Genomic DNA, 19782 nt, shown 5'->3' with positions numbered 1-19782 from the left:
TCCCAATGTTCAGGAAATACTTTTTTATTTCAACAGTCCTCAGTGTTAGATACACCTGTCGACATTATCAAGATTGTAAACAAAACACAAAATGATATGGATGCCTGTTTAAAAATGCGCCATTATTAAAATAACGCAGAAAAAGTGTTTTTGCTCTGGGGTCTAAGTGTGAATGATGATCGTTCATGGCTTGGCTTTGTTCAGGTCTTCGGCTGGATCTGTTCCACTGGTAGCTGAAGTTGAGTCGGGTACCTCAGGCGTTTCAGGTCCTGCTCCACCTGACAGACAGTCACACAAGAGTTCTTACTAACAAGATAGACTTGCACTCTCAAGTGCCCGTAACTATAGCTAATGGCTCAGCTAGTGCAGGAGTGTAAGAAGGGAACAAACCTGATCCAGTTCATCCTTCAGTTCATTGTATTTATTAATGCTGAATTTCTTCCTGCTGGCCCCCTTATGAAAGTAATGCAGGAACTGTCTGTCCTTAGCATCTGGATAAACATAGTCCTAACAGAAAGAAAAAATAGGATTGCTTTAAATCTGGGAAGACATAAAAAAAATATATACAAACATATTCATGATTTTTAGCTCAAAGATTAGCAAACTGTGAAGTTTGTTCAATTTAAATTTGTATACCACTATAGAACAAAGCTGAAGGTAGTCTCATGACCCTAACACTTGCCTGCTTTGTAAGGACATAATAGCCAAAAACTCCCATGCTTGTGGCGTAGGTGATGAAGTAAGTGACGGGCTCCATGACGTCCCATGAATAGACCCACCAGGTGAACCAGGCCAGAGCACCGCCTTGCACAGATAACAGGGCCAGGCCAGTCCACACAGCCCTGGATGACTGGAACTCTGCTGTTTGGGACAGCTGTGCCTTCAGCTGTACAGTAATAATATAAGGAGGGTCAGGTTACCAGCCAGTTAGTAGAAGCCTATCCAGTAAAAATGCTGACACACACCTTTTCCAGAGGTGACAGCTCTTGTTTGAGTTTGTCCATTTTCTCTAGCAGTTGCCTCTCTTGCAGTAGCTGGTGTTCAGGCAGGTGGAGCGCTGTGTGCAGCAGATGCACCACGTGCTTCATGTCCTCCATCTCCATGGCATGCTCACTGGATGTGCACACTGCAATAGATGATCAGAAAGTGAGAGGAGTCATGCCTGGAGAGATAATGACTCTTATTTATCAGCTGGACTACATGTTATTGCAAAGCACACAAAATGAGGATGAATTTTTGGCTGGAGAGCAATGTGTTTGTACCCTTTTCAGGAGAAGAGATATTATAAACTGCATCATTGATGACAAGCTGGAAGTCCTTGTCCAGCAGAGCGTCTATCAGCGTGTTGTTGGCAATACGTTCTCCATCTGTGAGAAGAGGACAAATGACCAACCCAGTATTTAGCCTGTTAATTTGGGCACCTTGCTGTTGTTTTAAAACTGACTTGAACAATTGTGTCATTGGGTCATAAGTAGACACCATTTAATTAAAAAAAGACTGACCCATTTTACTAAAAATGTCCTTAGTCATTTACAATAAAGGCACACTTCCAATAACTGCTCTGTACAAAAAAAGTACAACAAATTACATTAGGCAGATAACTGCTCTTGCATTGCGCCATCTGTTATTCACGGTTGGTTAAATTTTAAAAGCCTTTAGGGGTAAATTTTTAAGCAAGTTAGCTACACTTGTGAAAATGAGTTAATGATTTGTGAAATGATATTCTACAGGCATCAGGTCGAAATACTCAACTTTCCCTACTTACACATAACCTGCCAAACCAGGTTGCCACAAAAAAGCTTAAACGAGACTGACTCCACCTAAAGAATGTGATCAAACTGGTTTGTTCACTGTATAGATGTATGATAAGAGCTGTATATAGCGCTGCTGCTCAGCCTTGCAGCCATTTTTCCCCAGTGGCCACCTACAGTATTGCATATTGTAGTATGAGGAATATACCCATGGACCATGGACATGATTGTAAAAGAGACATTTGTAAAACTGTTGACAGGACACATTCAACTAAAAACAAGATCAGTGATGACTCTTTTTATTATACATTTTTGATCCACGGAGAAAAGCTATTTCAAATTCTATGACATCATCACAATGTAAAGTCTATGGGCTGATCTGGAACTCGTGGGCAGGGCCAGCAAGGGAAACACTACTGCACATATTCAGTGGACTGCAAAAGCAAACCTGGAAGCTATAAACTTTTTTTGTCATATGTGACAGCTGAGCAAATCTTATAGGACTGAATGGGCGCCATTTTTGGTCCGGTATCCAACTATTGTATTACAGCCATGGTTCACAGGGAGCATGTGTCCTACCCTTAGAGAGCACGGAGGCTGCAGCTCCAGGGTCTTCTCTTTGCAGATCATCAATCAGGTCTCCCACGCTCATCAGCATGGGCCTGAGGAAGAACAGACAGTTCTCGCTCCTGGATGGCAACGGGACCTCCAGAACCAAACGGCCATGTTTGTACTTCAAAGACACATCTGAAACAAACAAATCAGTTGAACCTGCATATATATGTCTCATGTCATATGTACATATCATTCAATTTGTACCCAGCAGTAGGGGATGAAAAGTCAATAAAGAGTGTAGTCATATGACATGCAGAAGTTTAATTTTCAGGTGGATGTAGTGATGGTATATTACCACTGGATGGGGCGAGTGTACTGTAGAAAAGAGCCTGACAATTTCCAAACAGAGGCTGCGACTGTTGAACCTAGAAAGAAAGACAGACAAAAAGATAAAGGGAAAGAGAGAGAGAGAAAGAGAAAGAGAAAGTAGTAGAGATATAAAGAAAGCTTGTCAGTTATCAGTTCAAACATACGCCCCTCCCTTGGTAAACTGACATAGTAGCAGACATCAGAGGGTAAACAAAACAGAGCCCAAACATCCTTAGAAGAAGGATATGACAAAGGATCACTTACAACAGTCTGCAAACAGGCAGCATCAATTGAGTTTTCTGGGCTTTGGCTCGGCTCTGAGAGAGCTTTTATGCTAATATGAAATGAATCTATTACACTCACTGGCTTTTGAAATGCATTTCACTCTCCTGCTTAAACCCTATGTAATCTGACCGGCCTGTAGCACGGATTCTGCTGATTAAACCGGCTTCTTTTTGCAGCTGTACGACTTTTCATTCAAATTTTAGGGTGTGCCATGTAATGCTTAATGAAATGTCAGTGTGCCTCTCTATAAAAAGTACTCTCACTGTGCAAGACCACAAGTCACAACCACACTCCTGATAACGGATAAACACATCCATACATATGTATAGACTACACCTACTGGGATGTGCATGAAGCCACAAACACAAGGAATAAAAAAATATATATGGCCACGGTAATCATAATATCAGTAATAATGATATTTATGATGTACACACTATGGAGTGCTTTGGTTAGACATAACTAAAGCTGAAACTATTGGTTGATTAACAGGAAATTTGACTATTTTGGTATTCAATTAATAGATTGTCTTTTTTCAAGGGTCCCAACATCTCAAATATGAATTTCTCCCGCTTTTGTTTTTCACATATGAATATAAACGGTATATCTTTGCATTTCTGAACCCATTTGCTTTGTTGTGGGAATTTAAAATAGCCATTTTTCACTATTTTCTGATGATTCACAGAATAAACACTATTAATCTGAAAAATATCCAGATGGATAAACTGCTAATCAAAATAATCAAAAAGAAGTGTAAGGATTCAGAATATCAATCCTCCTGTTAATCATGTCCTGTTAGAATTTTCCTACTAAAAGCTCTGAATACACGCTGCATCTCTGTGTTGTGACACGTTTTAACCACCAAGAACAGATTTCACTCTGGTATTTCTTATTTATCTGAGTCAAAACAGTCCCAGTTGATCACATCTTTCTCCTGCTGACATCTTGTGGTGTGGCAGCCTCTCTCTTTCCCGCCCCTTTGTCCTCTAGCTAGGAGTTCCTTCAGTCAATATCACATTAAAAGAAGGCACAAGGGAGTCGTATATCTTCATGGGTGGATAAAGCAGACAAGCCTTGAGGCTGAGTAGTGGAGAAGAATCCACATGTGCAGTCCTTCACACTGTACCAGTCTGGAGATGGGGCTTTATCAGGTAAAATAACACTGACATACAACAATGAGTGACTGTCAACAGGAATGGAGGCTTTTGTCTGAGTAGTAACCTAAACCATGAACAACTATAGCTAAAACCAGGAGGTGAAACAGAAACATGCATTTTTACCTCAGGATAAAATACTAATTTGGACTTCAAGTGTTTGTTTGATGTGCTATTTCATTAGTAATCCGACTGTGAAGGACAACGTGGCTTTATAAATCCTGTACATCCCAAATAGAGCCAAACATGGGGATCCCAAAGAGACAAATTTGAGCTGCTCAGCTTGCATGACATCTCCAGTTGTTATTATACAGGAGGAAAGCTGTCACACAGCCTTACCACCAACGCATCAGTACACCAGCTCTCCATGGAGAAGAGGAGAATAGGAAGTTTTAGGGGAAATAAATGAGAACATTGGCACAGATATGAAACCATAAAAGTTAAATAAAAAACACTTTGAGTCAGGAGGCTAACTTTACACTCGTTACCTTGGCTGTGGACAATTGGGAAAAGCAAACTTTAGAAAAAAATATATGGTATATCAGGGCAAACAGTGGGAGCCTCCAAATAAACTCAACTTCACATAAATAATTTCTTGTCTCAGAGTCAAGACCAAATCCAAACAGAGAAATTAGGTGGTGATACATGCAGTACAGATCCACACTGTCCCTAAAACCTGAAATATTCTTGTTATTCTGTCACTGTTCATAGTTGAACCCTGACAGTAAACACATTACCAACGTGTTAAACGGCCTGGAACTGCATTATATATGCAACCCCTACAGCTGCAACCTCAGCGCTTCATTAAACACAGTGGTGTAAGCGCTGACTGCCAACATATACACTGTTGGAGGGGAATAAAATGCTCCTGCCATGTCACTCTCATTAACACACAATTCATGTCGGAAGCGGTTTAACAGGAGTGAGTTGAGCAACATTTGCACTCTGCTCGTTGGTGCCCTGCTATTAGCAAAACAGCAGATCTGGAGCTCAGCATCAAGAGAGAGGCCAGGTCATTTGTCTCTTTACTGTGTGTGTGTGTGTGTGTGTGTGTGTGTGTGTGTGTGTGTGTGTGTGTGTGTGTGTGTGTGTGTGTGTGTGTGTGTATATGAGATTACTGACAGAGTCAATTCAACAGCTGACTGAGTCCAGGCCATTTAGTCATATGTTATGTGCACATATACCAGTACTGTTGTAAATCAGCAGCACCTGGCTACTGCAGCACATAATGCAGCTTGAGACCTGTGTGATAAATAACAGTCCATTTACTGGCCATACTCCTGGTCCCGAGTTATTACTGTCTGTGAAACGATTCATTATAAATACTGACCCTTTTAGGTTTCTCCACCACCAGCACATACAGCAGTTAAATGTGCTATTACACATGCAAGAGAGAGCAAAGCAATAACATTACAGAACAATTTTGCAGCAATATTTTCTACAATAATAGTGAACACAATCTATACATATTTAAGAGGAGGAATGTTATGCTGAAGAGTTAAGTTTCAAGCATTGAAAAGCAGAGGACAAGCATAATTTTACTGAATGATGGACACATAAGGAACAAATGCAATCATGCTTTCTATGATTCTAGTGGGGATACAGGGAGACTGATGAAGGCACATTGAACCCAGTGGATGCAAATGATATGGAGAATGCCTTCGATTTAAGTAAATCGTTAACAAGACTAAGACTCTACAGCCATGCTAGCAGCTGTAAAAAAAAATGTTCCAAGTAACATTTATTAACTAAGTAATGGCTGACTTCTCTGCAGTTTATTGCTCTTACTGTCTTTGCCCATTGTCAGCAACCACACGCTGCTGTTTTTGCTGTGCTGTGTGCTCTGTCAAACAGACTTAAATTTAAAATACACCGAGCCTGATGCAAGACCAGTATTCTGAGAGGACAACAAATGTATCCGCGAGAGAACTGAACTATTACTCACCTTTTTGTGTTGGACCACTTACAAGAAATGCATTCATTCATTATGAACAGTCCTCATTGTGTGTGTTTAAACTAGAGCTGCAGTTGATTAATGATAAGGCGATCAAACGATGCTCTCCGAAACTAGAATGAAGAACCTTGTGCAGATATAAATGGATGGACCTAATTTAAACTGGAGTGGTTTCGTTGTACTTCAATCCAAACTTGTCCAATTCAACAAATCTTAGCTGAACATCAGGTTATATGAACTACACACTCTCCATGATGCATTATGGGATGGATGCAGGGCAAGCACGAGGGAGGTGAACCATACATACGCTCTCCATGCTTAATTGGCTCTTTAAAAACAGCCCAGCACACAGAAAAGACTTCATGAAAGTCACAGGCTGTAACACACCCATGCTTAAATTCTGCTGGCCCCAATGGGTTGTAAATGTGAAGGTTTAAAACAGATGACCGATGCTGTGGCCTCATGTGATGAACTATGTTGATGCAATCTCAAGAGGAGAAGTACTAGAGCCAAAGATTAAATCTTTTGAGGAGAAAAAAGGCCTGTGCAGATCCACTTTTTCCAGTGACAACATCAATATTCCAGAGAAGAGCCAAGTAAGTCACAGCCCTCCTTGTCCAAAAACAAATTGATAAGCTACCACTGATGAATGAGGATATGTCCAAGCTCATCAAAGGTAATACTGTCAAATCAAAAGGTGAAACTAATCAAATGATACCAATCACAAAGATCTTTAAACATCATTTTATTATTGCCAGTTCACTAAAAATGAAAATGAAATGGCTAACAGTTTAGTTCACGCACACACAAAGTGCAGTAATTCTATTTACTCACATAATTATTCGATTTGGTCTTTTTGTATATATATTATTATGTTTTTGTAAGGGAGCCTCCCAGCCAGTGTATTTCTCGTGATTGTATAGGTATAACCAAACTGACAATAAGCAGCACCCCCCCCCCCCCCCCCTCCAAAAAAAGGGAACCTAAATGGTTACTTCCTCATCTGAAAGACTATTAAAACTTAATAAAGTTAACAAATTAACAGTCCAACAGTTCAAACGGGCTCATAACCTCTACCATCAGCATTTTTTTCGGGGCAGTAGTACTTCTTCATTTTCTCATGTTGTACTGTACTGAGTGATAACTGGATCCTACAGTAAAAAGTAGTTTTATAAGACAGGACGAGACAGGACTAGCTGGTTAGCATGCTAACTTCAGTTATTTTTTCAGATTCTGTTGATAATGTTTGTTAATTTTCAACTATTTTAATGTGAAATTCTGGCCAAATATTACATAGTGCACCTTTAAAATGTAATCCTATTAAGAAAAATCTTTGGCAATAATATCCATCTTTTGATCCATGATTATAAACAATGCACACTAAAAAATCAGTTTAAACTTATCACGTATTGTCAGTTCCTGCATCAATATGTACCTAACATTTTCCGATGAGAAAAATTAAGTAATAACATGACTGCAATAATGTTGCTTCTGCACTATTCTGTCTGCAGGGCTTATGAACCATTTCATCAAAGAGAAGACAATGAAAGAGGCTACCTCACTATACAAAATCCTTCAGGTGCCTTTTTATCAAGCAAGTACACATAGGGATGCTTCTAGGGTGGACATTGGAGGCGGCACTCAGCAAACTCAAAAGTCAGAAAATCTCAGAAAGACACGTGCTTAAAATAAAATGTTCCTCATTTCACTCCTGCTCAAGCTTGTTACCCCCTTGTTAGAAACATGCAATGCCGACATCTGAGATGAATGCTTTCAAACAAAGTGTGTGCAGTAAATGAAGATAACCCTGCAAATCCTTGTCACTGCATGTCAATTGCAACAGTACAGGGTGTTCTGTGATTTCTGTTTTAAACTACTTAAATAAAGTCATGAAAACAGGGTAAAATATTATGGAAAAGTTGTGACAATTTATTGTTCAGTTCGGCTAGTTTTAACTGAACTTTTGTGCATGAGTTAATATTTGCACCTGATGTGAAGTAGACAGAGATTACAAAACTTGGACATAAAAGAAAGAAAAGCTAAACTCTGTCACCAATATAGGACTATCCATTACTGGAATAGCACAGAACAAAATTAGTCAAGTATCCAACCTCAGAGCTCCACATAATCTAATGTTCCAAGAGGGTTACTCCCATACAGGGAGACTGACACACCCATAGATTACTAAACACATAACACAATATCGTATCAGACGGGTTAAAGACTGAACAGCCTGGACAAGCCCATACATGACAAATGCACCAGTAATATGAAATCTGGCCCATGCCGTGCCCTGTCACAGGAAACTCATACAGCCTGCAGACAGGAGCGGGCCCTATCACATGATGACCTGACCAACATCACTACAGCTTCTCAACCAAACAACTGTCTGCTTATCAAAGCAAAACACACTTCCCAATTACACAACTAATTAATAATAAGAGCGGTCGCTGTCTATCTGTTGCCCTTCACACATTTTGGGACATAATTTTGGAGCTGCAGGGACAATGCAGCACACCTGCTTCTCAACACAAAAAAAACTATGCTAGACTATATATTTACCCCATAAGCTATGCAGAGAGAGAGAGAGAGAGAGAGAGAGAGAGAGAGAGAGAGAGAGAGAGAGAGAGAGAGAGAGAGAGAGAGAGAGAGAGAGAGAGAGAGAGAGAGAGAGAGAGAGAGAGAGAGAGAGAGAGAGAGAGAGAGAGAGAGAGAGAGAGAGAGAGAGAGCAAGCGGTAAGGTGACAAACTGCCATCCCCTCCTCCGCAGTATAGCAGGCTGGGTTTCCTGCTCGAGCACTGATCAGGGTTATCACGGTGACAAGCAGCCTCATTTTCTTTGTGGGTTGCTCCATCATGAATCCTGTCAAAACTGAGCTATGGCCTGTTGCATCTGCACTTCCTAAATGTTTCCGCTGCTACCTTTGTCAAGGGTTTGATACCAGTAAACAAAGAGAGGGCGACTTTTCCATAAATGAATGGCTTTCCAGTATCTTGTTGGCATGACTCAAAGGAAGAAGAATGGGAAATGTGCAAGTTTGATAAATGGCCTAAAGGCTAAAGGCGAAAAACGAAGGCTGCCAAGGAGAGAAAATGAATTACTTCCCATTGCCATCATGAATAAGAACAGCCAGAAGTCTACCATGAAAATGACACGCTTTGAAGGATTTGTCTCCAGTTAAGGTCGGGAGGACAAAGAGAAAATAAAGGGGGGTGAGGATGACTGCAGGACAACAGCATGGAGGTATTGGGAAGACAGGGTTTGCATGTGTAGGCCACAGCATCATGTAAATTCAGGAAGACAGGAAATAAAACACAGGGGGAAAAAATGCCTAGATAGAGATGTGAGGATAAAAACCATGGATACATTACTCTAAAATATGAGGCAGATTTAATTTATTTAATGCATGCTCGGAATGTGAAGATGGCCTTTTGTCATGCACATCTGACAGGCAGAGCCTTTGAGTTCCTGAAAGCTTTCTAAATACTTATAATGCCACGAGGCGAGGATAATTGTCTGTTTGAAAGAAGTTGTGATGTGTGACTTTACTGCTGCCAGGATGGATGGTGCAGGGTGGACTTTTATTTATTTATACTGCACTTATGAGAGTACAACTCTTGTTCTCACAATAAATCATTGTTCACACATCGCCATTTTTATTACTAACTCGTGACACACTGAGACAATTCAGTCTTCAGTCAGCAGGAAATGCTTTACTCTGCAGCAGAGCATGATACAATATAGGAGATGAATACTTTAAAGAGGAAAGAAAAAGGGGGAAAACTGATTGAGGAATTCATGTGGTGCAAAGGTCCAAAACAGGCAGACTTAAAAAGGAGCAAATTCCAAGGCAAAAACCAACTTCCCTTCCTGATTAAAATGCAAATATTCCACAAAAACTTGTCCTCTGCCAACTTGGATGAATCATATTTTCCAGTCACAGTCAAGCAATGCATCTTTCCAAGGTCAGGCCAGGAAGTGCACTCAATGGATAACTAGCTTGTTGGATTTAGATCTTGAATTTACTTGTCGGGCTGTTTTTTTTTTTTTTCCACATTAAGCTTTATACTTTCACTACTTTAACCTTAACAGGGTTGTTATGGGATTATCATCACTAAAATCTGTTTCAGTAGAGTCATCATTATCATGCATATTAATTATTCCTTTGCCAGAAGGCTTTATGTCTTGTGGCTATATGGTTGTAATAGTTGTTTTACTTTAAGAATTCAACAACACGTTGTTGGTCTAACCTGTATTAAACATGTGTCGTGGACAACAAGCATTTGACTTAATTATGTATCTATCTCAACCAAAGGGGTAATAATGTCTTTGCGTATATGTTCATGGGATCAATGATGGCTTTACTCAAGCACACTGCAACATAATTAAATATCTGGTGACTGGTGATGCAGAAGGAACAGGTAACTTTTAAAATATAATTTATATGTTTAAGGGTCCATTAACACCTAGTTTTAACATGTGACCTCAATCTGGATATGTATACCAAATTATTGTTATCTGTACATGCAAATTAGGTGGGTGGAGATGGTGTAGGTGTCAAAAGACATGAAAAGGGAAGGCAATGCTGCTGTGGTTTCTTGTAAGTCAACAGATGATATAGGTATAGACTCATTCATCTCACAGGGTGCTTAGCTAGAAATATATATAAATGAATAATGTGGAAAAATAGTTATACAGAAGTTGGGCACACACCAGGGATGTCTGGTTCTTCTTCATTTATTAGTTTAGTGTTACACTTAAATCTGTGAGTGTGAGCAAACAAGTTTTTCATTATGGCTTCCTCTGCCTCACTGCTTTCACTTTGTCTTAATAGCCAGCGGTCAATTGCAGATCACGTGACATAAACATTTACATTTCTCTGCTGTGAGGATTGCGTAAATTTCAATTGCTGGGGAGGAGCTGTCTGTAACTTTGGTTTGAAATAGCAGGAAGAATGCAGACTTCCAGTTATTGACCTTGTTGGGCCACTTTATTTTTTACAAATAAGGCTAAAGTGTACAGATTGCATTCACACCAGTTTCAGATGTGATCAAAGTGCAAATCAGACCACTATCAGATGGCCGATCCCACAACTTTCTGATTACAATGTGTTGAGTGCATTTATACTTTGTGACTTCAGACTGCATGCTCTGTGGAGTATTGTTATCTTTCTATCTTATTAAGCAGCACTGGTACACAGTTCAAGACCTTGATATCAAATGAGTGAAGCACAAGTCTGAAAGACTCCCTGTGGGTTACAACCACGTGTTTCTTCTGGGAGTTCAGTCTATTCTATTTCTGGGGATGCTGTCAATTACCTGGCATGGTTAGGATTGACTCTGGGAAATAGGCAGGCCTTGCTTGAACAAAACCTCTTCAATCTTACGGTATAATGCCAGTCCAGATGATGAAAGATGTAAGAGAGCAGATGGAGCCAGTTGTCAGACAAATATATCAACCATTTCAATGACAAAGTGATTCTTGTCTCAGCATTGTGGGGTTTACGGTTGCTCTGGAATAGCACATATTTGTCTCCATTTCAGGCATACAATGTTCTTATTATTTCTGCTCACTCACAGTACCAACTATAATTGACAAAGATGGTCAATAACAGCAAAACTATGTCCTTCTCCCATTTTCTGCTTAAAGCAATAGTTATATGTTTGGGAGATAAGCATGTTTACCATCAAACACAGACAAATTAAATGATCCGTATCAGCTGTCTCTGTGCATCCAGTACAAAAAGGTACAATATGTATGGAACATATTTAACCTGCTTCAAAAACAACATGTGTTTCATTGCCTTAACTAACACACACTGACTTGCATCTGTGTTTAAAATGCGGTACATAAATAAAACTGCCTTGCCTTGTCTAAGCATGAAAACCGGAAGCAGGAAGAACTGCTATCCTATCTCTGTCTCAACTCTGAAGCCTTCTTAATCACATGCTGTGTCTTGTTTGCTGCTGACATATTCACTAATCTTGCAACCCCACAATGAGAGCAGAACTATTACTATCATGAGTGCAGTCATTGGGCCAAGCAGTCTGCAGAGAGAGCCCAAAGTTTGAACTGCTCTTGAAACTATGACATCTAATTTTAAGACATATTGTGTATAAGCCAACTTATGACATGCATATTCAAGTGTAGTTTCCCTGCCTTCATCCTGTCTAGCCTCATTCATTCATTTAGTACTGAAATGTAGGCTTTTCATCAAAATTACATGCTTTTTCTTTACAATGTGAATACAGCATCCTCTGTTTACTTTGATCCACTACAGGTCAGTCAAATTTCTTTTAGCACTCTTACCCTGCTTCATATTTCAAGCTTCCTCATATTATGTTTAACTGTACATCATTACAGCATTGACTGTACAAAAGAAACAAATTATCTGACAGCATGATCACTTACTGGCATTAAATCAAAACCCCATCTACCTTTTGTGGTTAAAGTGTTATTTTGCTTAAGGCAGTACAAAAATTTCAGCAGATGTTAGAGTGCTATATCTCCTGTGGACTCAGTGGGCGTAATGGCTCATTTTATAATTTTATAAAAAAAATGTGACATGGGAGAATTGCCTAGGCTACCGACACAAGAGCATATCTCTTCCCTAACCAGCTGCTCACACAGCAACAATACTGCTCACATTGAATTATAGGCAAGGATCAGCAAGTTAATCACATCTTTGAAGGCAATATTCACACCAGTCAAAACTGATTATGGACTCTGCACTTAATCTTAATCTTCTGTCCAATATCTAAAACTTACATTTGTGTGCAGAGGGGGTCATTGAGAAGACTATACCAGCTTCTATCTGGATTCAGGGAATTAAAAAGCATTGAATCAGCCGTTTTAAGATCTGTCTCTGTTTTCAATTTCAAAGAGAGTGGTAGCACATCATAAAAGCAGCATCTTTAGCTATGTTTTAGTGGGAACATGACAACATGTGTGAAATATGTTGAGCATATAGATTTTTTCATGTTTGTTTTGTTTTTTATGTGTCTAAATAGGTTCTAATGCTCAGAGGATACATATAGGTTTTCAATTTCATCTGAAAGGAGGGGGGGAAACAGCAGCTCCTATTATATATATGGTCCAGTCTAAAAATAGATATCATCTTAGTCATTCTTCCATGCAGGAGTGAGTCATGACAGCTTGGCCATCTAGATTTTTTTCCCACAATCCCTCACACACTATGCCAATGTCCACTTGGTATATGGACATTGGATTGGACAGTGTTCTCTCTGCACGGGCTGAGATTCACCATTGGGGATCTGCCTTCTCAAGACTTAGCTGACCACTGCAATTTCTTGCACTGGATGATAAAATGGATAACAAAAATTGATAGGCAATTTAAACTGACCCATTTCACTAATAAAAGTCAAGCCACACCACAACAACTGCGTGATGATGCTCTGATGAAATTTGGGAGTCACTTAATGCAGATTTTCCCACCTGCAAAACATTCGCAATGTTACTGACATAGGATACAATGAGATATGCTGAATGTAATGAAGGTTGCACAGCGCAGCAATGTTGCTGATGTGTGCTCGGATTGTGTAAGGGCAAGGCCAGTCTCTACTTAAAGTTTAGAGGTATAATTAGTAACTTAATCATGGTGTTACCCTCCAAATGGCTGGCTGAACAGCTTTTCCACAGGAGTAATTGAATGAGCATTGCTTTAGTGATAAGATAATATAATGATCAATTATGTAGACGTATTTAGCCCTAAATCACAGTAGAGCTAGGTAATGCATTTGTATAATTAATTTGTTGTTCTGCTGATCCTGAATGAAAATTACAGGACACAAACATAGAGAGAGAGTGACATGAACAGATACCCTTCTCCACACCCATGAATACCTCTTACAGACAGAGGGGGTGTGGAAATGTTTTTTTCCATATTCAAACATTTCCCCAACGTTTATCTACGAGTAAAAACTGCAATATAAGGTTTATGTCCGGACTAAGAAACTCGAGTCAGAAAGCCCAACTGCTGTTACATAAAATAGGTAGATCCCCTCGTTGTGCAGTGCGAATAAATGTCTGAAGTTAGCTTTTCAAACCGACGAAATACACCAAAGTACAATGCGTTGTGCTCAAAAAGAGGCAGGAAACCAGGCAAAGCCAAACCAAAACAGTTTGCATTGTAGGATTGTTACAATAGTTACCAAACGACTAATTGGCCAACATGTTAAATGTACCTTCTGAAGAAATGTAGCCGGACGAGTAGTTTTAAGAGCGTAATGAAGAGGTTGAAGACTTCCCAAAAGTCTCGACGCAACTTTGCCGACCATCTGCACCGAAGCCATCGTCAGCCTTTAAACCGTGTTAGCTGTGTTGTTGGAGCATTCCGGGTAAAGGTACTTCCAGTATGTGTGTGCCTTGGAGCCCGGTGTCCAAGGCGCAAACTGGCTGCTGTCTGTGTAAATATCAACACACAAGACTGCGGCTGCGGGACAGAGGGAGGTGGAAGCAGCCCAGCCCGAGCTGCATACCATTTCCTCCTGACAACACTCACGCACTTCGCTCCTTTTGTCTCCCTTTTAATCTCGTTGGTCTGCTTTGCATGAACCAGCCAGCAGGGAACCTCAAACGACTGACATGTACTGTCCAGACCAGTGAAAGTAGAAGTAGTAGATCTACAGCTAAGGTGCTCACACAGAAGAGCTATAACATGGTAAAATGCTTACTAAGGTGCCAGCAAAGGAACATAGTAAAGTTCTGTAATGACTGTCTTAATTATGGGTTAATCAGGATGAAATGCCCTTTAGAGTGCCTCTATAGGACAATTTGAAAGGAAGTGCCCTCCTTGGTGCCCTTTCAGTGGAACAAAGGGTAATAGTGACCTGTGAAGTACCCATATAAGAAAAAAAAAACATAATTACCTTTTAAAGGTGCAGTATGTAGGATTTAGTGGCATGTAGTAGTGACGTTGTAGATCGCTAGACTCACACCTTCGACGACAAGGAGGTACTTTTTTCCGGCAGTGTAGACTACTACTGTTCTTCTTCTGCTGGGTTTTTAAAAATTACGCTTATTTTAGCGCTTTCTGTTGACGCCACATCCCGCTTTGAGTATACCAATATCAGTAAACCTCAAGCCCCACCCTGGGGTTTTTCAGGGCCGAACAGAGTACCTACCCCAAGGCAGGGACTCGTTTAGCCCCCGTAAAGGAGATTGTCCTTGGGGGAGCTTCCTGCTATGGAGACATGCACCAACGGCCCCGGCCCATTAAAATTACCCTGAAGTTCCTGCAGTGGAAACGGGGCTATTCTCACTAATGTTCAAGCAACTACCATGCATTTAGAAATCCCCAGACTTCTGTAGGAAAAGATCTCTGATTGTCTGGTATTGCGAGACTTGTACATTGCAACCAACTGAATAGCTTTCAGGAAATTTTTACTTCCAAAGTCATGAATACCACAAGGGGGGGGGGGGGGGGGGGGGGGCATTCATATGGCAGTGAACATGGTAAACATGACCATATGCTACTAGATATGACTAAATTCTACACATTGTACCTTTAAATAAAGAGGATGCAATGTGTTGCCATATGAGTTGCTGTTGTAATGAGGTGATGTCCTGTATGGATGCTGGTCGAGTAAGAAAAAATAAATAAAAAAGAGAGAGGTGCCATTTAGGGGCCCTTGTGCAGAATTGGGTGCCTTTTCAATGAAGAAAAAAAAATTAAGTGCCCTCTAGGTGTCCCAAAGTGTGACAAAACATGATGCCACAATGAATCCCCTTTTAATGAACAAAAACAAAGGTGCCTTATAGGATGCAATGTATGGGAGAAAAACATTGTGAAGTGAAGAGTATACTGAATCAGCCTATACAGTGCTTATGAAAGGCCATTGAATGTATCAGGTGCCCTTTATATTTTGTCGCCCCAGTCCCTCAGACAGCAGAGCCCCAACACTGATACCACTCCCTGGTTCAGTGATTAGCTGACCAAAGGCATGGAACATTTTTAAAATAGTAGCTATGAAACCTGTTATATTTTATATGGTAATATAACTCACTTGGTATGTGAATAAGCAGTCGCCCAATAAAGACCCATTATTCTCTCTACGTGTCTTTTTCATGACCTCTCCCCAGGTGTCAAGATGGAATTTGACACCTGCCGTTTTCCTTTGGGAGATTGAGTATTAGATATTATTTGTGTAACCATTTCTGTTATGAATTTGAATAATTAAAGTAACGTAACTGATTTGTTGGTTGAGTGTATTTCTGCTTATACCTCTCTCACTGTCTCAGAGGCTGCCTTCTTGATATTTGCTGACAGTGGACGGCTGGAGGGTCATCAGTGTAGTATGGTTCACCTGAGCCTGCCAAGTTATAAATGCTTTCCCATGTGGTCACTCTCTCTTCCTCCTGCTGACATCCACTGCATCATGTTCCTTTCGCTTCACAGACATACATTTATTCCCACACACAGGAACCTTAGAAACTGCTGAAAAGCCTGATATCTATTTAGACTGCTTTTCTCCAATCAATCTGTCTCTTATACACCATCTCAATTATCATCCATCCACCATCCCAAAGCACTTTTTTGATAGATATAATCAGTCTGTCTTTATTGAAAGACTATGTAACACAATCCTTTAAAGTAGCTATAATTAAACCTCTCCTTAAAAGGCCCACTCTTGATTCAGATGTTTAAGCAAACTATAGAACTATATCTAATCTTCCCTTTCTTTCTAAGATCCTTGAGAAGGCAGACGGCAATGAGTCCACAAGGTTCCATAAGCTTTATATATGCTTATTTTAGGTAATATTATGAGGAATCACTTCATACATTTTAATTTTTTATACAGATGATACCTAATTACAAATGAAGCCAGATCAAACTAATCAGTTAACCAAACTCCAAACATGCTTTAAGGACATAAAAACCTGGATGATCTGCAATTTTCTGCTACTAAACTCAACAAAATTGAAGTTATTATGCCTGGCTCTAAATACCTTAGAAACACTTTATCAAGTGACATGTAGTAGCTAGTCTGGATGGCATTACACTGTCCTGCAGCACCAGCGTAGGGAATCTGGGAGCTATCTTTGATCAGAATATGTCTTTTTACTCCCACATACAACACATTTCAAGGACTGCTTTTTCACCTATGTAATATTGCAAAAAAACAGGCACACTCTGTCTGAAAAAGAAGCAGAAAACTTAGTCTGTGCATTTGTTACTTCTTGGCTGGATTTTTGCAATTGCAATTAGGCTGGCCTACCAAGGCTCTAAAGACTCTCCACCTGGACCAGAATGCAGCTGCACATGTGCTGACAAGAACTAAGAGATCATATTTCTTCCATTTTAGCTTTTCTGCACTGGCTTCCTGTAAAATTCAGAACAGAACTTTAAATCCTTCTCCTCACCTACAAAGCCCTTAATGGTCAAGCTCCATTATATTTTAAAGAGCTCATAATGCCTTATTACCCTACTAGAACATGGTGGAGCACAAAATGCAGGCTCCTCTACTGTGGAACCATCTTCCAAATTTGGTCTGGGGCGCAGACACCCTCTTTATGTTTAAGAGTAGACTAAAAGCTTTCCTTTTTTTTCAAGCTTATAGTTAGGGCTGACCCAGGCTTGCCTTGGCCCAGCCCCCAGTTATGCTGCTATAGGTCTAGACTGCTGGGGGACTTTCCGAGATGCCCTGAGCTCATCTTTGCCGAGCTCCACACTGACTGCTGTCCAGCTTGATTTCACCATTATTGTTATTATTTGTGTTGTTGTCTGTGTCTCTCACTCCCCTCTCCCCATTCCCCAATCCCTCCCTCGTTTACTCTACCCAGCTGGTCATGGTAGATGGCTGCCCACCTAGAACCTGGTTGCACTTCCTGTTAAAGGGGAATTTTTCACCGCAAGTGCTTGGTCATGGGGGAATGTTCGGTGAATTAAAGAGTACAGTCTAGACCTGTGTGAAAAGTGCCCTGAGATAACTTCTGTTTTGATTTGGTGTTATATAAATAAAACTTGACTTCAATTTTGGTTATGCACTTTGTTCTAAACACCTTGTTTTGTTAGCTTTAGTTGTAATAAACTCTATTTGTTTTATACTCTTGCATGGACTCCCCGCTTGTTACTTTCCTGAGACAGTTTGTCACAATTTAAAAAATGCGTTCTCTTGAAATGACAGGTTCGAAAAGTCAATCCATATTTCCCTAAGAAGCAATTAATTACATTAAACCTATAGGATGATACAATTGTAATCATTTATAGGCAACCCTTTAGAATTATAAATTATCAAAATCCTTTAGAAGTATGACATCTTGGAATTATAGGTCCTTTTGGACTTTTATAAGACTTAATCTTATGGATCAATCTTTTAGGATTTTTGTAGCATTAATCATAAATCTGTTCGGATGAAGTCCTATTGGGCTTTATCTTATAGGATTGGTTCCAAAATCAAGTAGAATTTGTTTATGACCAATTTTTTTATTTCATTATTTAATTTCCAAGTGGAGGCTACAACACAAGGCAAGCAGACAGCACACTTTACAACAAGCATAAATAATAGTCAATAAAGTAAAAATGTATGTATAAATGAATACATGTTTTGATATTGTCTGGTATACATCAATATACATCAACACTCCCTTCCAAAAGAAAAGGGGGAAACAAAACTGAACAACAACAAAAAAAAAACAACAACCCAAAAAACAAACTTTGTCATAATATTGAATCAGTATTGAATTGGAAATGTGTTATATAATTACAAGGGTAATAAAGTAGGTTGAAATTAGTATTACTTTGGAAATCCTGTAGGACTTTTTGACTTGGCAAGTAGAATATAAAATATGAGTCTAGAGGAACTCAGAGGTCATCCTGTATTTAAAAAAAGCCAAGACCTTTTTGTATGTCATTAACAAAATGAAATTGTTCATAAACAAAATAATTTATCATATATGACAAGACAGGTTAAGTTAGCTGTCTGAGACTGTGTTAAACTGGAGAAGATGAGCATTGTGTCACACAAAATACATGATTAAAACATTTAAAAAATAAAAAAATTAGCACATACTATTGCAGTACATCCACCAGCCACCAGGGGAAGCAAGTCTAGGTGCAACATTAGAAACAGAGATGATTTACCTGCATGCATTCAAAGTAAGTTGTCTTTTGTTACAGAAAGTAGCCCACGTTAACTTTAATATTTATAAACCTTTGCTGAGAAAATTAGCAAATGCGCTAATTTTTTAGTCTAAAATGCCAAAGAAACGTAGAAAAATCTGGTAAGACAGACTCCACTGTTTCCACTTCATGATGAAACTAGTTGAAATGAGAGGCTTGTGAGGCCTAATGGGTTTTTTGGCCAACTAGAGTATCAATATCACCTCGTTAAGTTGTTATGTCGGACATGTTAGCAAACAACTACACATCCAGCAGACACAGAGAAACACAGTATTCATTTTGAGTGTTTATGGAAACTTGATGAATGTCAGTAGAAAATGTATTCTCCTTTTAGCTATGTTGTGATCTCTACCAACTTTGCATATTGAATATTTTTAGCTGCTAAATGCTTCAACAAAGTAGATCTCCACCAACTAGTCACTCACTTTGTTGTTTGGTGCAGGGTAGTTAGTTGTTCATCAGAGGGGTTTTTCTGCCTGTTGCAGGATATAAGGTTGATGAGACTATTAAAGCTGTGCACTGTAAACCCAAAAGAATGAGCTGAAACAACATAAAACACTAGTGAGACAGAG

At 39.6% G+C, this 19782-nt stretch overlaps 1 protein-coding gene across 1 annotated transcript; it reads right to left on the bottom strand.

Moving 5' to 3' along the window:
- Positions 1 to 8: 8 nt before the first annotated feature.
- LOC133993453 (calcium uniporter regulatory subunit MCUb, mitochondrial-like) lies at positions 9 to 14575 on the bottom strand. Its single transcript, XM_062432439.1, has 8 exons — positions 14274 to 14575; positions 2662 to 2731; positions 2331 to 2498; positions 1263 to 1367; positions 966 to 1126; positions 683 to 886; positions 391 to 507; positions 9 to 278 (listed from the first exon to the last, which is right to left on the bottom strand). Exons 1-8 carry the CDS (start codon positions 14379 to 14381, stop codon positions 201 to 203), a joined length of 1011 nt encoding a protein of 336 aa, XP_062288423.1. The 5' UTR covers positions 14382 to 14575; the 3' UTR covers positions 9 to 200.
- Between the last annotated feature and the right edge of the window lie 5207 nt (positions 14576 to 19782).

This window comes from Scomber scombrus, chromosome 2 (assembly GCF_963691925.1).
Source record: "Scomber scombrus chromosome 2, fScoSco1.1, whole genome shotgun sequence".
Taxonomy (NCBI): Eukaryota; Metazoa; Chordata; class Actinopteri; order Scombriformes; family Scombridae; genus Scomber; species Scomber scombrus.
This window is presented reverse-complemented; position numbering and strand designations above follow the sequence as displayed.

What these genes read in the sequence shown, in the direction of transcription:
- LOC133993453 (XM_062432439.1), bottom strand. Translation starts at nt 14,381, where the DNA reads ATGGCTTCGGTGCAGATGGTCGGCAAAGTTGCGTCGAGACTTTTGGGA. An exon ending in CGGCTACATTTCTTCAGAAG is followed by an intron (nt 2,732 to 14,273) that starts GTACATTTAACA and finishes CTTTCTTTCTAG; the next exon opens with GTTCAACAGTCGCAGCCTCT. An exon ending in TGAAGGATGAACTGGATCAG is followed by an intron (nt 279 to 390) that starts GTTTGTTCCCTT and finishes ACTGTCTGTCAG; the next exon opens with GTGGAGCAGGACCTGAAACG.